Source organism: Giraffa tippelskirchi, chromosome 9, assembly GCF_054371585.1.
Source record: "Giraffa tippelskirchi isolate mGirTip1 chromosome 9, T2T-mGirTip1v1.2.pri, whole genome shotgun sequence".
Taxonomy (NCBI): domain Eukaryota; kingdom Metazoa; phylum Chordata; class Mammalia; order Artiodactyla; family Giraffidae; genus Giraffa; species Giraffa tippelskirchi.
Genome location: NC_137283.1, coordinates 143,298,149 through 143,319,236, shown reverse-complemented (window position 1 = coordinate 143,319,236; position 21,088 = coordinate 143,298,149). Strand labels below are relative to the sequence as shown.

Genomic DNA, 21,088 nt, shown 5'->3' with positions numbered 1-21,088 from the left:
GGAAGGCTGCCATTTCTGAAGTAAAATGGCATGATAGAGAAAAAGCATGAACTACAGATTCAATAAACCAAAGACAACTGTACTACTGAGTTATCTAACTGTCATCTAGGGAAGTTGTTACCCTCTGCTCCTCAAGCATACCTTTCTGGTTACACATATCTTACTGAACTACAGCTGGCAGCAACCTGGCTATGCCCTGACTGAGTTGGAATCCCTCATTCAGTTCTGACAGCACTTTTCCTCCAGCTACATCCTCCACTGTCTGGCCTTCCCATCACATGTCTAGGTTCAGTCTTTATTCTCTTCTGCAGAGATCCTTATCCTAGAAACAGGAAATACTGATCCTTTCATAAAATCACTTTCAGTGCACTTTGGGTTCATCCTTGACCCTTTCTCTGCCTACATCACCCTTCTCCATTTCCATATTCACTTTCTATCTTCTTGCTTTCAGTTAAGGTCAGAGATGATACTCAATAGGGATGAACCACTCCCACAACTGCATCAGATTTTACAGCCAACCCTCCAACCTGATTACACGGCAAGTTCTTCAAATGGTGAATGACAAAGCCATCAGTTCAGTTCAGTCGCTCAGTCGTGTCTGACTCTGCGACCCTATGAATCGCAGCACGCCAGGCCTCCCTGTCCATCACCAACTCCCCGAGTTTACCCAAACTCATGTCCATCGAGTCGGTGATGCCATCCAGCCATCCCCTTCTCCTCCTGCCCCCAATCCTTCCCAGCATTAGGATCTTTTCCAATGAGTCAACTCTTCCCATGAAGTGGCCAAAGTATTGGAGTTTCAGCTTCAACATCAGTCCTTCCAATGAACACCCAGGACTGATCTCCTTTAGGATGGACTGGTTGGATCTCTTTGCAGTTCAAGGGACTCTCAAGAGTCTTCTCCAACACCACAGTTCAAAAGCATCAATTCTGCGGCGCTCAGATTTCTTCACAGTCCAACTCTCACATCCATACATGACCACTGGAAAAACAATAGCCTTGACTAGACGGACCTTTGTTGGCAAAGTAATGTCTCTGCTTTTTAATATACTATATAGTTTGGTCATAACTTTCCTTCCAAGGAGTAAGCGTCTTTTAATTTCGTGGCTGCAATCACCATCTGCAGTGATTTTGGAGCCCAAAAAAATAAAGTCTGACACTGTTTCCACTGTTTCCCCATCTATTTTCCATGAAGTGATGGGACCAGATGCCATGATCTTAGTTTTCTGAATGTTAAGCTTTAAGCCAACTTTTTCACTCTCTTCTTTCACTTTCATCAAGAGGCTTTTTAGTTCTTCTTCACTTTCTGCCATAAGGGTGGTGTCATCTGCATATCTGAGGTTATTGATATTTCTCCCGGCAATCTTGATTTCAGCTTGTGCTTCTTCCAGCCCAGCGTTTCTCATGATGTACTCTGCATATAAGTTAAATAAGCAGGGTGACAATATACATCCTTGACATACTCCTTCTCCTATTTGGAACCAGTCTGTTGTTCCATGTCCAGTTCTAACTGTTGCTTCCTGACCTGCATACAGGTTTCTCAAGAGGCATACCATTTTGTAAATATTTTTTCATCCCCCTTGATACAAGATGCAGTTTTAACAGTACCTCCCGTGTGCAAACTTTTCTGAGATCTCTTCTGTTATCCCTTGATATCAGAGTCACAATTTTATTAGACCACATATCACAGTGCTTCCTGTTTGTCTCATGTCAGTCTCCCCAACAACACTAAAACTCCATGATTTAGTTCTGCAGAGCCAGGACTTTGATAAGAGTCTGATACATATCTGATACACACACACAGTACTCAAAAATTATGGAATTATGATAACATAGCCCTTAGAGTTTAAATGCTTTTAAAAGGAGCAATACAAGTACATGTTCTCTGTAATTCCTTTAAGTACTACAATGCTCTCACAAATGTCTAATGTACTTTAATAACATTGGGGGAGGGAAAGGTTCTGATGAAGCATACCAAATTCTTAGATTTGCTAGACTCACTCTTTCCTCCCCTGCTACTCCACCCTGTAAAACATACTTACTCATTAAGTCAAGAATAAGTTTTTTTTTCCCCTCTCTTTTTGGTTCTTTTCCATTTTGTTCTTTTCCACATTCTTTACTTACTAAATACTATTATATTGCAATCTTAGAAAGAAGAGTACCAAAAAGCACATATTCTACTTGTTGAAAATAAAAGGAAAGCTTGATAAAGAATTATTCATTTGAAAGTGACAGAAAATTTTGTACCTGCCAAAGCCTCGAGTTCCCAAAATTTATCTTATCTAAGAAAGTTACCTTCCTAATCTCTCACTGAGTATAAAACTTACCTACTAAAATTGAAAGAAAATACACACGGATGAACTTTTTGAAGTAACTATTAAAATGATGTGTATATCATAAAAAAAAGAAAAAGCCCTCTCTGTAGCAAAATGGATGGACCTAAAGATTATCTCAGTGAAGTAAATCAGATAAAGACAAATACCATATGATACTACTTATACGTGGGACCTAAGAGGATGAGATGGTTGGATGGCATCACCAACTCAATGGACATGAGTTTGAACAAACTCTGGGAGATGGTGAAGGACAGGGAAGCCTGGCCTGCTGCGGTTCATGGGATCACAAAGAGTCAGATATGACTTAGCGACTGAACAACAATAACAACAAAAAGCAGTTCTGATGAACTTACTTACAAAACAGAGACAGATTCACAAACATGGAAAACAAATCTATGGTTACCAAAGTAGGGTGTGAAAGATTTAAAAAAAAAAAAAAGACTATACACACACACTCACTCTATAATTAAACTGGAGACTGAGGAGGCCTTCACGGTTTTTAGTACAAATTCCTCTTCAATATTAAGATTCCTCCTACATTCCTTCTTCATCGCCAGTGATGGCAATTTCAAAGGACAGCTGGTTTTATCTTTTGGCAACCGATTACTAAAAGCCATTTGGTACTTCAAACGTCAACCCAAAAATATTTAGACTAAGTCTGTTATCACTTCCAAATGACCACTCTATCCAAAGACCAGCATCTCATTCCTACTGAATTCACTATTCCAAAGTAAATGTACCATTTAAATCACTTTTTTTTAAATTCAGTAAGACTTTTTCTCTTTCAAATAGACCAAGTTGTTACACCAAAGCAACACTGTGGTGGCTGACTCCAAGGACATGAGTCCATAGCTGCAGCCCAGCCCCACAGAAGCCTCACATAACACAGTGGAGACAGAGATGCTCTAAAACATTCCTCAGATTACTAGAGACTCATCACCAGCCTGATCTGCCTGGTCTACACACTGTTTACCAACTCTCTCTAAAGGATTACAGCCAAGCCTGGAGACAAGCATGATCTGACCAGTGAAAGGGAGGACTCTGTACAATACCCTCCCCTTCCTAATGCTTAATTCCTAAGTGGTGTCAGTGTCACTGGAGGCCCGTCACACTGCTTAGTCACTTAAAATTGTCACCGTGGTGACAAGATGAGTCACTCCCATTCCACATTTATGTAATTGACTTTATGACCCCAATGTAAGATTTCATATTTACCTACATCAAATTCAGATCATTTCACAGGAATATGAGGGGAATTATCTACAGGAAAGATGCATCAAAGACACTTCTGTATATAACTTTCTGAGGTTTGCTTATGCAGTCACACTGGCTCTTCTAAACTGCAGTGTAGAATGGGAACACAGCCTTTTAGCTGAAAGCCTCAGACGGTAATTTGGAGCATTTTGACCCTGACTGAAGGAAAAAACCCACAAACATTTATCATCAGATAATTTTCTGTTAGTCACTTAAGCATTACTCTGGCTCTTTCTTCAGTTGATAAGAATAATTTACACAAGTAGATCCTTATTTCTGACCTTCCAGATATACTTATTTAGTAACTAATGCAAGGATACTGGAGTGGGTTGCCATTTCCTTCTTCAGTGAATTAATAACATATTCATACTAAAATGGCTAGAAAAAAAAACTAGGAGATTTATGAAAAGATTATTTTTCCATGCATTGGAAAGCCTGTTGAGCAAATACAAAACATGTATAAAAGATGTCTAACACTCCTTCACAGATTGCAGTGTAACTGATAGAATCATGGCCCAGAGAAAAATGAACATACAAACAAATCCAAAAAAGCACAAGATTTCTTTAGCTCAATCATCTACCTTCCAGAACCGTGCAGTGCTCTGGGCTAGAAAGTACACAGTTCAGGACAGATTGTACTTTCAGAAACATTTCTCCTTTTAGCTGTTGCCCTATCCTAGATATCAGCATAACACTGAGTTTTGAAATAATCTGCTGATGTCATCAATTTTCAGGAGCGAAGGGAGGCTCCTCCCTCAGCGCTTGTGACTAAGGCTATCTGTGTGGAAACAGTCTCCTGGTTGCTAAGGAATTCATTGGCTCTTGGCTGTTTGTTTCCCACTCTGTTTGAAGCCACAACCTTCTGTCTGCTTGAGATATGATCATTCATCTTCAGAGTTGTAGCGTGTCACGCTACATAAAAAGAGGTTCTTATTTGAAACACCATTTGGAGATTCTTATCAAGTGAAGGAAGAGCTAGAGTAACAGTCGTGATTAACAGAAAAGTGTAATATTCATACATGTCAACAGTCTCTCTGGCCATTATTTTAATGAATTTTTTTTTAACACCAAAGAATTTCATCAAGATTTTTTGTTTCCCCAAATGACTAAAATAATACCTGCTCACTGTAACAAGGCAAACAATCTGTAGTTGTATGCAGTTCCATCACCTTCCCGCTTCTCACTCCCACCCTAAAATAACCCATTTTATGCCCCTGTAATAATCCATTTTAAAACCTGATGTGTATCATTCCATGTTTTATCCCAAAAGACAGAACCACCATGTTAGTGCATGCCTTTTACCCAAACTTTGATAATACTGGATGCTATCAGCCTTTCTAAATATTGTCAAGCTAGTAGGTAAAAAACAATCACATTTTGTAATTTGTACTTCTGTGGGGCCAGTTTAAATATTCAAAGGTCATACTGCTGTAGTTCTTAAAAATTATATTCATCAGCTGTCAAAAGACAAGGCATTCTTTTTATTACTTTTTAAAATCCTGAAGGGTAGAAACCTTGTATACTATTTGCTTTATAAATGTCCACAAAACTACAAATGTTAACTTGCCTAAAAGACTCAACATTGTAGTTCTATGTTATGAGTTAAAGTGTGTATATTATCAGAATCAAACTATAGGATCCTAATTTTTAATCATCTGAACTAAGTGTCAGTCTTAACAATCAAGAGGTTTTGTCAACCCTCCTATCCAGCTATAGCAGTCAAATTAACAAAACATTAACAAGCAGAAGAGTAACCAAAATAAACAGATTATCACTAAAGGTAAAACAAGAGTGACCACAAGGCTCCTTTGAATTGGAGGATAAGCAGGCTTATCTGAGATAGTAATAATTAAGACCTGAATATCAAGAAAGAACCAAGATTAGGGAGAAGAGGGTACTGAGAAAGCATAGCCAAGGAATAGAAAGAACATGTGTCTAAAAAACAATGACTTTAGGAGAGAATAGCAGGAAGTAGGATGTCCTGGGAAAGACTGAAGGCAGGAGGAGAAGGGGATGACAGAGGATGAGATGGGTGGATGGCATCACTGACTCAATGGACATGAGTTTGAGCAAGCTCTGGGAGTTGGTGATGGACAGGGAAGCCTGGTGTGCTGCAGTTCATGGGGTAGCAAAGAGTCAGTCATGACTGAGCGACTGAACTGAACTGAGGATGTACTGGAATGCATGACAGTGAAGCAAATTTGGGGATAGGAGGTAGGAATCAAGAATCTTGTTCACATATGTGAAGTTTGAAGCCCATTATACATCCAAGTGTCTGAGGACAGGCAACCCAAAAGGTAACTCCAGGGTCCAGAAAGGGGCTCTGGCCAAAGATAAGTACTGAGGAGATGCTGGCATCAAGATGCCACTCAAAGCCACTGGATTCAATGAGATCATCTGTCATCCACAGAAGTAAAAAAAGTCAGAGTTCCTATACAGAGACAAAAATCACAGTTAAGCACCAGATGTTCTTTAAAAATATAGCAATATTACACCATGATTTAAAGATAGGACTCTGAAAATTAGATATATTGATAGTAAAGTTTTAATACGCATTATTTTCATGAACCCTCTACTGAGTTACTTATAAGGCAAAAATTTTATATAAAAATGCCAATAATAGCCCCTAAAGTACTTCTGTGAGTTCAGCTATTCATGTGGAAGGTGGTAGCATTTTAAGTGAGTCACGTGTAAGACATATAGATACGAAATATTCTAGCTTCGTGAGTAAACACAGGTAACTATCTGTCACAAAGCCTTAAGTGATGCACACGCCATGTGGAGTAATTAGAGAAACTTCTTCAAAAGGTTTCTTGTGTCAGACAGTAACTTAAAAACACATTTAAGTACTCTGATTCCATGCCCTTGAGAATGAGAGCCTCCTGAAATTTTACATCCCAGGTGCTTCCCCTGCCCCACCCTGGTCTCAGTTCAGTTGACCCTATTTGTTTAGTCTAAAAACATGGGTTTCATGTCATTTATTCACATGATAAAAATAATGAATGTGCACATATCAATTAACATGTTGACATCTAAAATAAAAAGTCCCAGTTTAATTTTTGAAGACACCTTGAAAATTTACAAATGCCATGACCTAACAAAATGAAAGTAAATAGACCTCAACTAATTTTAATCTCATAATTCATCTTACATCATGTAATTGACTCTTGGAGAAGCACTTTTGAAAGTCAAGAAATAGTTTGACTGTACATGATAAAACCCAACATATATACAATTTTCAGATCTCTTTACAAGCGTGCTTCCTCTTTCTGACAATGAAAGTAACAGAAAAATAGACTTTCTAATGAAATTGAAACAAATATACCAAAAAATCCACTCCAAGTTCAGTTCTGTTTTGAAGCCATTGAACATTAAGTACCAGGGATTTTCCAACTAAGTAGCTGAAACTCTTAAAATACTTGATGGCTTGGGAAAAAAGTATATATTAAATACTAGTTGAATATCTTGATCTATGAATAAGCAATTTTAGCAATCTATTTCCATGAATTGTTATATGTATTATTTATAATAACATACAGGTATATTATAAATATGGAATGTATAAAATCTTGAGTAAATTCCAAGTAATCAGTATATAAGACTTCATGAGTAATGATTTCATTCTAAAGGAAAATATAATAAACTGAATAAATATAGCTGTAAAAAAAAAAAAACGTAAAACAAAATGGGCACAAGAGAAATTCGGTTTGCTCAAGCAACAAAATCAGGTAACTTTTAAAGATCATTAACATTCCTCAGGTTCCTATTGGCTCATTCACATAACTAGCTGTTTATAGAAAATTTGGCTTTCAGTAACAGCTAAAAAGGCCTTGTTTCAAAGTTGAGAAAAAAATTGTACTTATATTAAAAATTAAATATCTTCATCCCAAAAGTATTGTAATTAAAATAAACTTGGTCACATCATTTTAAGGCAACTACTTCATGGTCTAAAAACTTAATTTCAAATTCTTATCTCATATGGCAATAAAATCAGAATAATAACAAAGTCTCTACTTTTCATAAAGAACTGAATGAAAACTTGCAAACAGAGAGTTAAGTGCTGCATATTTATTCAGTCGTAGGAAACAGCTAGCACACTTTTAATGTCAGGTATGTAGCTATCTTATCATTCAATATGGGCTAGATAAATAAATATAACTAAAAGAAATGTAGCGAAGTCAAAGAAAATAAAACAACAATCAAAGTAATAAAATTAACACATAATTCAAGAGGAATGAGAGGCCACAAAAGCCTGTAAGGACAGAAAAAGTCAACAAATAAAAGGCACACTTATACTGAAGGCAATGTCATCATTATTCAATACAGAGTTTGAAAGAAAAAGAGTCTTACTTACCTGAGAGAGGAACATACACAAGATACAAAGCAAATAAGAACAAAAGAGAACTTGGCTTCCATTTCCAATGACAGCTCCACATTCGGCCTGAGTGAAACATCCTGCCATGAAAGAAAGCAACAATCAGGACACTTAGACTTAGTAAAGCATTCAGTCAAAAAACGTTGTAGGTTTCTAGCCGGGACTGAAAGAGAATCTTTTCCAGTCTTGCTTCCAAATAAGAAAAGAAACCTTGAAGATGATAAACTAAGGATCCCCCTTTAAGCTAATTAGGTAAAAGAAAAAAACCCATGCATTTTATTTGCTACTTGGTGACAACTTCCTTATCAGAGATATATAATAGATGATTCCTGCAAAAAGATGGGGAAGTATTCTGATAATTCAAGAAAAAAAAAAATCACTTATTTAAAACAAAACAAAACAATTCTAGCATCAATTTTCAGCATCATCAGTCACATGCCCATCTGAGTACCAAGAGGATGCTTTTATCAACTTCTTCTATAATCTGCCAGAAATTTAAACTCTAAGGAAATGTTTTCATTTTATAATATCTGCTGCTTTACAAGTGGAAATATTAAAATCAAAGCACCTTCAACTTTCTTCTTTCCCCTAAAATTAAGTACTGAAGGTTAAATTAATTAGTACTAATGTTAGTTCTAAAATTATATATATTAATAGTTATCAATGTTTTTAAATGGCTAGTAAATACCAAATATTGTAGAAACTAATAAATGACATTAAATGGAGGGGTGGTGTTTTGAAGATCCTCAATTCTCTGTACAATAGTCCTATCTCTAAACTCAAAATTACACTTAATGATTTAGATGGGAACATCCATATTATCTTGGCTTAAGACAGTGGCATGCTACCTTCCACTGACTTAGCCCTATCAAAAGAGGCAAAGCACTGAAGGGGGCGGTGGGTGTGAAAGGCAGTGTTCCTAAAAAGGATCCATGAACGAACTGGTGAGCAGGAGAGTCATGAGGCAGGAAGAAAGGTGAGTGACAGAAAGAAACCTCCAGATCTTAAAATCCCCAGAGTTACTTTAATTGTAAGTGACAATTTAGAATCATTGTATTTCTTAAAAAGGAGCAACTAATACAATGCTTTGGAGACATAGTAAAATACTTCTTTACCTGAAGGTTGCTTATCTGGAAAAAATGTATAATAAATAGAAAACCAGAAAGTGTTAACAGAAATACTTGAATAATAAAAATTAGACATTAAACTGATTCTTGCACTTGCCTCAAGCCTGCCCTTCTAACATCTGAGAGACTGTTAAGTAGAGACTACTTAAGTAGCAAAGAGAATAAGTTCTGGAGTCAGACAGAGTTTGCTACTGATGAACTAGGTAATCCTTGGAAAATTGACTTGACCACCTTGTACCTCCTAGTTTTCACCTGTAAAATAGGAACATCAATATAATCTAGTCCATGGAGTTGGTGGATGATTAAATCAAATCATGTCTTTTAAGAAACGTGCCAAACATTCAGCAAGTGCTCACTGTTGTTGTTGATGTTTAGTCACTAAGACGTGTCTGACTCTTTTGTGTCCCCCGGACTGTGGCCCAGCAGGCTCCTCTGTCCATGGGATTTCCAAGGCAAGAATAACCGGAGTGGGTAGTCATTCCCTTCTCCAGGGGATCTTCCCAACCCAGGGATCAAACCCATGTCTCTTGCATCTCCTGCATTGGCAGGTGGATTCTTTACCACTGCACCACTTGGGAAATCCCAGTGAGTCATTAATAATAACAAAACGATAATGGATGTGAACTCTGGAATAGCACAGTTACATCCTGGTACCTCTATCTACTATGTGCTTTGAGGGGGCAAGTACTTTAAATTCTGAATCTGTTTTCTTTTCTGTAAATAGAATATTACAGAAAGAACTAGATTAACATTGCATGGAACTTAACGAGGGTTTTGAAAAGAGTGGCCAATAAACCTTTGTCGCATGGAAAGTTCACTTATTTGGAAGAAGGGCCCATTTCCCATTGACGCTGGATTTATGAGGTGTTTCCCATTCATGCTGAGCATGGATGAGTGTACTTCTGAGACCAAAGAACAATCATATATTCAAAGAAATTTAGAGCTGTAAGGGCCAGAGATAAAGTCTAATCTCCTCGTTTATGGAGGAGGAAACTGAGGCCCAGAGAAACAAACAGGCAAACCAATGAAGCCTGGATGGTGGCCTCATAGACATTAACAGAAGGAATATTAGCCCAGGAGAACTGAAGCTTCTCAATCTTTGTGGCACATGACAATCCTCCTTTATCAGTAGCAGGACACTATTAGTGAATAGTGCCCTCTTCTTGTGTTCCCATGTCTTCTAAACAATACTCAGGAAATAACGTTCATTAGTTTGGTGACACTTAATTTCATGGTGTCTATTTCACGTGCTCATGCAACTTTCTTTTGCTATAAAAGGCGCTGACACTTAGGAGTTCCATATTCACTCCTGAAGCTATTTTACAAAAGCTGCCTACAATCCTATCAGACAAGAGCTACCAATGGCAACCAAAGGCTTAATGCATTCCAGTTCTCAGGACTCCAGCATGTTGTACAGAAAAGGAACCCAGGACAGGGCAAGCACTTGTAACCAACATAAACCATATGACACGCTAACTTTCATCCCCTTTACTGTTTACTGAAGAACAGAAACAAATAAAGAATAGAACAGAGGGAGGAAAGCACTGTCTGTCTTCTCAAGGGATCACTTAGCAAAGACACATCCCTGGGATTTAAACAACTTTCTCACAAGAATGGAAAATCCTGAACAGGGTTACTAAGGTTCTAAACAGGAACTACAAAACACACAGTATAATTTTGTGTCGCTCCAGTTATGGCCTCAGCGTTCTATTGACAAGAACAAGAATACTTTTTCAGTAAAAGAGAGTCATAGACTTCTATAACCTGAAAAGAATCTAAAAAGTTATGCAACAAAACCCATCATTTCACAAATGAAAAAACTATGATGTTTAAACTACTTGCCCAACATCACATAATCAGTGATGGTAAAATCAAAAAGACCTCCTGGGTCACCTGGCTTCCAACTCAATGGTTCTTTTTGAGAACCAAGCTAACTCTATTGGAAATTCACTCTTCTTTTCAAAGTATATAGACTGCAAGATTGCACCAGAAAGTTTTAGAACTCAGCCCTTTTATAGGAATTGTTTTAAATGTGGATATGAACCCTTGTAGATATCATTTAATCCAAATGCATCACTGAAATAATCTAAAAAACCTGCCCAGTGTTCCTGTGATGACCTAGATGGGTGGAATGGGGTGGAGGGGTGAGGGAGGATCAAGAGGAGGGGATACATGTATACTTCTGGTTGATTCACGTTGTTGTAAGGCAGAAACCAACATCACATTGTAAAGCAATTATCCTCCATTTAAAAATAATTTTCTTAAAAAAAACCTACTGTCTTATATCTCTTTACTCCTACTGACTCCTCTAAAAAGTCACAATTAAAGAGAAACTAGTGAAGAGATTTTGAAATTGGTGGAGAAATTAACATGGTACTAATTTTCTTAATAATAGCAATAGTCAGAATTAACTTCTTTCTCTATATCCCAATTGTATTTCTATGGCAAATCTTTTCAGAAAGGGACATGAGGAGTAGTACAGAGAACGCCTTAATTCTTCCAGAGTAAAAAGCATGGTAATTTGGTTTATTTAAGCCTGCTTATAATTTTGTTTCATCTTCTGGTTAAAGATCATGTTCTTCAGCCTACACAATGAATTAAAAAAGAAGTGCTGTTCTATTACTTAAAGTAAATTCTTTTATTAAGTTGGGTTCACTCCTCACTTTAAAAAAGCAGAAAGGTTTATAATTCTTGAAATCTGTACAAATCTTGCCCCTTACCTGAGCTATAATATACATAACTGGCTTAACATAGATGAAATTAAGCAATCATGAAAAATACACACACATTCACACAAACACATGTGAAAACTGGGAAAATCTGAAAAAGAGAGGTGTATTGTATCAATATCCTGGTTGTGGTACTGTACTCTAGTTTTGCAAAAGGAACTGGGTAAAGAGTACCTGGGCTGTCTCTGTATTATTTTTTAAAACTGCATGTGAATCAACAAATACCTCAACAAAAATTTCAATTAAAAAAGTAAACCCTGAAGCCCCAATAAATGTAAGTTACTTTCAGATGATTCAGGGAAAAAAGAGGGTGTGTGTGTGTGTGTGTGTGTGTCTACAGACAGTGGAAAGAAGATAAGAAAAATGATAAAACAAATGGGGTAAATATTTACAATAAGTGAAGAATATACAGCTGTTCTTCGTGTTATTTTTGCAACTTCTCTGGAGGTATAAAATTATTTCTAAATAGAGTTAAATACATATGTATACTTTTACAATAAAGAGTATCAGTGTTTATCTAATGATCCTCTCACCACTACTGGGTATTATCATTTCCAGTTTGACAGAAAACATAATGTCTCATTTGGATTTCCTTTATTTGGATTGGCATGTTTAATGATTTGTATAGTTAATTTTCCATTATAAACATTTTCTTTTCTAGTGATTTGCGATTTTTTTTAACCAATTCTATACTAAATATGTTAAGCCTTGGTCATATTTGCTGTAAATGTTTTCAATACAGAACCTGAAGTTTTCCTTAAGACATTCCAAGTAATTCCATCCTGAGTAACGTTATGAAGGGAGAGTAAGATGACACTCAGGTAGTGCACTCAAGTTTTATTGGCATTTTTAGTTACGATTGAAACAGCCTTTAAATGTTTACAGCCCCAATCACTTGCTGTGCTTCTTCATGTTGTCCAATGCAGATAATGTTTTAATGTCATCCAATTAGAAACAAAGTGGAAAGATGCAACTTTGCCCAAGCATGCCACACACACTGAACAAAGTCTTTTTCTATTTAGTCTAAAGTCTAAATGGTCTCTAGAAACTTTTGATCATCCCATCAGAAATGTAAACCCTTGTAAGACATGGGCAGTCAGAAAAACGGTCAGGTTTAAGGAAGTAGCTGTCAGTTTATTTTTAATATGTAAACTGATTCTCTTTCAGATCATTATTTCCAGAAATCAGAGTGACGTGTCCACTTGGGCAGTAAAACTACAAGCTTCTAATATTTCCCATAAGCCAAGAGACAATAGCCTCATTCACCATTCACACTGGAAAAGCACAATGTCATGTAATTTATATAAGCCATAAATGGAACAGTAGCTTCATGCAGCTTGAGACCAATTAATGCAAGTCTTGCTACATCTACTAAAATTTAAAATTATGCAGTCACTACAACTCCAAAGTATATTTGTAAAGTCTCTAATTCCAGAACTTCAGTGTACTAATATATAAACACTCTTTATCCACAGAAGTAGGCAGAAAACATATTCAAACAATTTGTGTATTTGAATCTATCAAATTAAAAATTTTAATGATATTATACATTTTCAATGAGATAGTAGGAATATTTACCTTGGAAAGGTTGGTATTACTTCCATATATCCTAACATACTGATATCTAAAAAGAATCAGATAATCTTAAACCATTCCATATGAACTATAAACAGAAAAAAAAGAAGAAGCTTCAATCTGACAAGAAATGGAAAAACATTCTGTCAAAATAGCTCAATAAAGAAACTTGAATCAGAGTAATAATTTTGTGATTAAATACCCATGCTTTTACTGCATAATGACATTAAGATTTTTAAAATCATATAGAATTCAAATGGACTATATAATTTCATAATCAGGAAATTTTAACATTACTTGATCAGTTTCGCATCTTTTAAAACCCGGTATTTACATTTTTTTCATGTATAATGTAGTTTTTTCCCTATAAGGTCCAAATCACCTAGGAAAGCTTATAGAAAGCTAGACAAACATCTGCTATTAAAACCCTTACTATATATTTTCAGGAAAAACCGAGGCTTAAAACAAACTCACATTCATTCAAAATGTGTTGCCTGTATGTAAGAATAAGTCTTATATGAAGCTGTTGGCCACATCCCAAAATAAATTCTTCCAGGTTATACCTTGCTGATCCCACTGGGTAAATGAAACTTTCAAACTCACAGGTGTGGAATGACTTCACATGCAGTTTAATAAAAATAAGTAGTTCCTTTCTAATTATACCGCTCACTACCAGGAACAGACCTGCCAAGGGCTAGGCTTCTGGACACCAACCCTTTTTCCTATTTTGAAAATGTGTGCAGGAGGGAGCAAGGCAGAAAGTCCAAGGAATGGAAAAAGACAGGCCTGAGGGGCCGGTTTTTTCCCAGATATTAAATTGAAAGAGGAAATTTAAGTGGAAATAAGTAAGGCTCCAAAGTTGGGGGAAGGAGGGTGTATATCAATTTCTAGAAACTCTTGTATATTAGTCAGTGGAAGGGAGTTAAATGTCTGTCCAGATGTCTGCCCAAGATTAAACAAAACACCAGAGGGAAAATTATATGTTACAAGAAAAAGTAACTTCTGAGTTGGCCACAAAAATAAGCTGGGTCCCTTCGAGAACAACCTTCCTTTTTCCATTTTGGAAGTCTAAGCTAAGCGGTGCTGGGGGCCCTTCAGCGGGGTCGCCCTGAGGCACCTCGCCACTTGGAGGACAAGTCCATAGAAACAAAACCCATCACGTTTCTCTAAGCGTTTTATCGCCGTACACCCCACTCCTGCTTCTACACAAGCCCCTTCAGGGATCCTATCACGTAAAATGACATCTTCTTTAAGGACTTTTTAATCTGTAAAGTACACGGAGATCCTTTTCTGCACTCTTAAAAAAAAAAAAAATCATTCAAACAACCCAAAGATCCAAGAATAACTTCTACAGTCAAGGGTGACAATGTGTAAAGTCAACATTCTCTCGGTATACTAGTACCTTCCAAGCCCCCAGGTGCTGATCCAGGAGAGCGCCTTCTTGGCAGGGCCCGGCCCCTGGATGGAGCGACCTCGCCTGTGACTTCTTGTTGCATTTGAATCGAAAACGTTTTCCCCATTCTTGAAGCCCTGCCCTTTTTATTATGCTTTACGCCGCCCAAACGTGAGGTTCACCTCTGGCTGGGGAAAAAAAAAAAAAGCCCGCCGCACACACATGTCACAGCTCCGCCTGGCAAAACAGCAGCTCACTCCTCATTGCCTCGAGGGGCGCAGTGAAGACAAACCGGTTTATTCTGTCGGTGCTCGGTGCGGCTTAAGTCTTTATAAAGCCTCGGGGTCGGAGACGGGGAATTAGGGGGCGGGCAGGGGAAGAGGGGCACAGGTAAAGGTGTGAAGGAATTCTGAGCTGAAGCGGGGGTGGGGGGGAGGGAGTACTTACATGTTGGCATCACTGCGCTGGGGTCCCCAGGGGCCGCGCGGGCATGCTCCACCACCTTCAGGCTCTGCGGCTCCGAGTTCCCCCACCCGGGCCGAGCGCGGTAGCCGGACCCTCCTTCACGCTCTTTCTGGAGAGTTCATCGGGGTTTCCTGGGTGGCGCAAGGTGGAAGGTCGGCGCCGCGGAGTTCAATTGCGGATCGCCGCGGCCAGGGGCCGGGCGGGGCGGCAGGTTCCTCCTTACGGAGAAGTTGGAGGAAAGTTAGGGCGAGAACGTGGAAGCGGCTGGGCCCGCCTCGGAGCCGGCGCTGGGTGCTCCGGGTGCCCCGGGGGCTCCCAGGGTGGCTGGGTGGGCGGGTAGGTGGCGGGGTCCACTGGCGCGCGGCAGCACGTGGTCACCCGCTTTGTGGCTCTCGCCCCCCCCACCCCGCCCCGCGGGCTCGGGTTCCTCCCGGGACCGGTCCACCCCGCCCGCGCTTCCGGCGCCGAGTGTGCCGGACCAGGGGCTCAGGTGCGGCTGCCCCCGCGGCGACTGGCCGGGCCCCGCGCGGCCCTGCGGCGGCCCCAGCCTCGCTGATCCGCCGCGGGGGCCGTCCCGGAGGCGCGGCCGCCCCACCCAGGATCCCAGCCCCGGGGCTGGAGGGAAGAGTCTGGCTGCGGGGTGGCAGAGGCGCTCCCCAGGCAGGCAGCGAGGGGCAAGTTGCGGGGGCCGGAGTGGGTGGGAGAAACTGGCTCCAGGCCTGGCGCGGCTGCCCGGCGGGGGAGGGGGCGGGGCAGGCCCAGAGGTCGCCCGAAGCCGGGCGCCCTGAATCCAGGAGACCCTCCCCGCGAGACCTGAGCAGCTTGGAAGGCCCGCGGGGATGGGGGCATCTCCTCCCAGTCCCCCCGGGGTGCAGCCCACCCGAGTCTGCGCGGAACCCCGCCGCCAAGTTCTCGCGCCACTGCCTTGCTTTCTTTTTTCTTCTTGCTTGCTTTTCAGTCCCTTTCTTTGCTCTTCTCCTTGCTTTTCTTTCATCTCTTCCCCGATCCCTCGCTTCTTTTTTTCTTTTTCTTCTGATTATCAGGGTGAAGGGTGAGCGGTCTGTCCTCAGCGCGCACCCAGCCACCCCATACCATCACCACATCTCTTGGTCTCTGCTGGGAGAGAGGGGGTGAGAGTCCCTCAGCGCGTCCTTCTCCAACCAAGGATAAAGACCAGCCTTAAGAGGAACCTGCGGCAGTCGCCCTATTTCTACGCCCACCACAGAAATACACCACTGCTGCTGATGCTGCTAACTCGCTTCAGTCATGTCTGACTCTGCGCGACCCCATAGAAGGCAGCCCACCAGGCTCCGCTGTCCACAGGATTCTCTAGGCAAGAACACTGGAGTGGGTTGCCATTTCCTTCTCCCAAAATACACCACTACCTTCTCCCATTGATTTGTTGACACCTGTGAGTCCACCCTTTTGGCTTAGAATTTTGTCCTCTGTTGAAATGTATCTAAATACTCCTAAGGAGTGGTAACACTTTAAAGCTTTGACATTGCCTTTGGTTTGGATTGTTCAAATCCCTTCTGGAAAGAAGCTGATAGGCAGTGGAAACAGCCTGAGAGATCTGAGAGTGGTTGCAGAGGGGTTAAGTGAAAGCAAAAACTGGGCAGGACAAGTGACAAACTGCTTGCTCCACAATCTGGCCTGGGACCCTCCTTCTTCAGGCCCCTCCTGCTGCTTCACTGGGACTCAGGGATAGGACTGGACAAGTCATGCTTTCTTTTAAAATCTGCACCACAAAAAAAAAGAAAGAAAGAAAGAAGGAATATTAACGTGGGACTGACTAGATGTTCACCTAATATTCAACAGGATTGATTTGCAAATGCAAATCCAGTTACTCAGTGGGGAAGGTCCACTGCCTGGCCTCCTATAAAGTAGCTGCCTGGCAAAGGGATCTGGATACACCCCCTTGGAAATGAGAAGAAGAAAAAAAGGCCTCATACTTGCAAACACGTTCCCTCACCCTTGGGTACCACCAGTTAATCCATGAAAATACAGGAGGCAAAATCAAATGCCAGTGCTGTATACGCATCCAGAACCCAGCATTTTACTGTGAGCGTGCACACACAGGCCACAGGCAGAAGTGCCAAAAACTGTACATGACATTGATTGGCTAGTGATACAGACTAGTAGGGGTGGAAAAGAAGAGGTAGAACAGGACTTGAACACAGACAGCTACCTGCACAAAGGATGCTGGAACACTGCCACCAAATCTGGAGGCCTGAAAATCCAGGGTGTGTTCTTGTGACTTTCATCAGTATTTATTTTGATGAATAAACCTTATGACTAATAGAGACATTGAATTGCAGCACTTAAGGGAGACTGAAGTTCTAGTGTCCAGTCCTCTTATATTACAGATAGGAAAATGAGACCCAGAGATGTGACACCTGCACAAACTAGCTGGCAGTGACCAGGGACTGGGACCCAGGTCTCCAGACAGAAGTGACCAGGGGCTAGGACCCAGGTCTTGCAATTCAAATCAGCCTCTATTACACAAGACTGTTCCAAAGGAACTTAAGTTCCACTCATAGAATATTATTAAAGCAAACATAGTTATTATTTCCCAGTCCTCAGGTTCACGAATCTGAGGAGAGCTAAGTATAATGTCTCTCGTGAGACTGCAACAAAGGTGTTGGCTAAGGCTGTGATCTTATCTGAAGGCTTGACTGGGAAGGGATCTGCTTCCAAGTTCATACAGGTAGTTGTTCTACTCATAGAATTCTAAAGCTAAAAGGAACCAGGAAACACACGGGCAAAGAAATAAATATAAATACCAAATTTATCAGAATTCTTCAGAGAAATGGGATGTATATATGTATATATAGAGATTTAAGAAACTGACTTAACATGACTATGAGGTAGAAGTCCAAAATCCGCAGGGTAGGCCAGCAGGCTGGAGACTCAGCAAAGAGTTGCAGTCAAGTTCAAAGGCAGTCTGCTGATAGAATTCCTTCTTGCAGAAGGTCAGTTTTTTTCTAGTCAGGCCTTCAAGTGATTGGATGACGCTCACACATATTATGGGTGGGAGGCCCACCCACAATGTTCTTTACTAAAAACCCAGTGATTTCAATGTTAATATTATCTAAAAACCACCTCTGTCACCTTCTGTCTCTGTCACCTTCACAGAGATATACAGAATAATGTTTGACCAAATATCTGAACACTAAGGCCTAGCCAAATGGACAGATAAAATTAGCCATTACAGTAACAGAAACAAATGTATACATATCTTGAAGATAGGCATAGCATACTTAATGTGCTGTTATATGTTCAATGTTCATAAACATATATACTAATAGTAAGTCAAAGTGTTAGTCCTGTCTAACTCTATGGGGTCCCGTGGACTAGAGCCCACCAGGCTCCTCTATCCATGGAAGTCTCCAGGCAAGAATACTGGAGTGGGTAGCCATTCCCTTCTCCAGGGGATCTTCCCTACCCAGGGATCAAACCCAGGTCTCGCACACTGCAGGTGGATTCTTTACGTCTGAGCCACCAGGGAAGCTAGTATTTCTGCACAATTACATGAATCATAGGTAAACTATTTCAAAAATCCAGCGCTTGTCATTGGTCAGTACATTGGCAAAATCCGTGTATTTTGATACTTTTATCCTCAAACTAAGGATTGTTTCATTTCTTTGAAAGGAAAATGAAGTGTGCAGAGGTGAGTACATGATCTTATAATGCAATAACCTGGGTTTAAAACTTGGTCCTATAATTGACCAGCACTATAAACTCTGGTAAACTGTGTTATGCTGATTATACGTACAATTTTTAACTCATCAGCAGACTCAGTGAGCTAATGGTACAGAGCACCTAGAATATTTCCTGGAATTCGGTAATATTGGTTGACTCCGCCTGCCCTATATATCATCCTAAAATGGAAAGAGCCAGGCCACATTCCTCTGCAAACAGGAATCCTCTGACAGCATTCCAGACAAAATGAATATTGAACATCTGTTTGAATCCTTAGCATTGATGAATGCTCAACTATGAGAAACTTCCTCTTTCTGTTGATTGAATCAAACATTCATGCCATCAACTTCTAATCAGAACAAGGACATGCTATCTTCCACAAAAAAGCCTTTTAAATCTCTGAAGACAGCTATCATCTCTCCCCTCAGCCGCCCCTTGTTTAGCCCTAGTTGTTTTAACCATTCAGTGCCTGACTCCTCCCTACCCATGTGAATCACTCTTCCCTACAGACATATAAGTCATTGTCAGCCCACGTGAAAAATGTACTCAAAGTGAATTCACACTTCATCCCTGATGAGAGTGAGATCCTTACCTTTCCTGAACTAGACATTACTCTTGCATAAATAAAGGTTAGTACTGACCTTTTGAACAGCCACATAAAATATTTATAGTTGGGATAGGAGTTGTCTTTATTGTATTGATCTTCCACTATGTGCCAAGGAGTATATAAATTTTATTCTAACAAATCAAAGTTGTTCAAGATATTATCTTAGTCTGTAAATAATTCAACCCAATTTTTGTTTTAATATCTTTTTCTGCCTAAACTATTTTGATTCCTCCCCTTTTACCAGGCTTGTTACTTTCTTCAGCAGGGGTAATAGAAGAAAAGTAGTCCTTGATTTTTTTTTTTTTGGCTGAGACCCGCAGCTTGCAGGATCTTAGTTCCCTGACCAGGGATAGAACTTGGTCCCCCCACAGTGGAAGCGCAGAGTCCTAACCACTGAAAGTGGTCCTTGATTTATGTGTGGTAGCAGGTATCAAGCTGTGTGGGTATTAATTTACACAGGTTTTTGGTGAGGGTTCTTCAGGTTCAGGCTCTTTGTTGACTCCCTGATGGGCTATCACTGTCCACCAGCCTTGTCCCTGCAAGGAGCCCTTCTCTGGGGCCATGGCTCCTCTCTGGGTCTCTAACTGTGAGGCAGTACAGGAAACCACTCCACTCTCTGCTCTCAGTACCTCCCACCATCTCTCTTCCTTCCCCTCCAATCTGAGAAAAGGAAGATAGCTTCTCTTTCTCTGCTGTGTCTCAACATTTTGCCTGTATCTCGACTCCTCTCTGTTTTCTTGGTGCTTAATGTTAGGAAAAACATGAGAATTCCCTGGTGGTCCAGTGGCTAGGACTCTGCACTTTCACTGCCAAGGGTGTGGGCTCAGTTCCTTGGTCGGGAACTGGCACCCCACAGCCCCTGCAGCCAAAAGAAAAGTTATGAAAAACAAATGCAGGCATCCTGAATCCCCTCTATTTTCTCCTCTGCTCCATCATTTCAGAAGTTATGCTTATACACTAGCTGGAAACTTGAATAGGGAGCAGGAGAAGGGGAAATAAGCAGAAGAAAAAAGGAAGACAGTTAATCTCACAAAAATATCATGCCTCCCTCAATTCATTATCTTTACAAGTGATTGTTATTCCTATTTAAAGACAGGAAATTAAAGTTTCAAGATAATTGAGTAAGTTACCCGAGATCATACAACAAGCAAGGGGAGGCTGAGCAAACACCAAGGACTGAGTGACTGCTTTGCCCTCATAGCCTCTCTTCAGTGTCGGCCTGAGTCTTTTCACAGGAGCTGTCACCAAGTCAGAAAGCCCGTCCTGCCTTAATCACTGATCTGAATCCATGCCCAGTTTGCTGAGTACATCTTATACTGTTGCATTCAGTCCAGTGTATCAGTTTGAAGAAATCAATTTGAAATTTGATTCCTTCGCTACTCTTGTTAACAATCTTTTCCAAGCTCTTGCTACATGCAAAGTTAATCATCTTGTTTCCTGTATTTGGAATATATAAATGATGAATTTGACTCATGCAAAGCCCCTATGGAATTCCATGAGGGACCTGGTGATACTGATCTACTGA

The 21,088-nt window shown here is 40.3% G+C and overlaps 1 protein-coding gene across 4 annotated transcripts in view; it reads right to left on the bottom strand.

Moving 5' to 3' along the window:
- Positions 1-16,223, bottom strand: part of ADGRG6 (adhesion G protein-coupled receptor G6) — a 152,410-nt gene extending 136,187 nt beyond the window's left edge. For 3 of the 4 annotated variants that reach the window (XM_081530966.1, XM_081530965.1, XM_081530967.1), the window contains exons 1-2: positions 15,237-16,223; positions 7,945-8,045 (exon numbers count right to left, since the gene is read on the bottom strand). In XM_081530966.1, coding sequence (XP_081387092.1) covers positions 7,945-8,045; positions 15,237-15,238 — 103 coding nt within the window. In that variant the 5' untranslated portion in view covers positions 15,239-16,223. Of the gene's footprint in view, positions 1-7,944; positions 8,046-14,798; positions 14,888-15,236 lie in introns of those variants that run through there. The other variant, XM_081530964.1, reaches the window with a different exon arrangement.
- Positions 16,224-21,088: the final 4,865 nt, after the last annotated feature.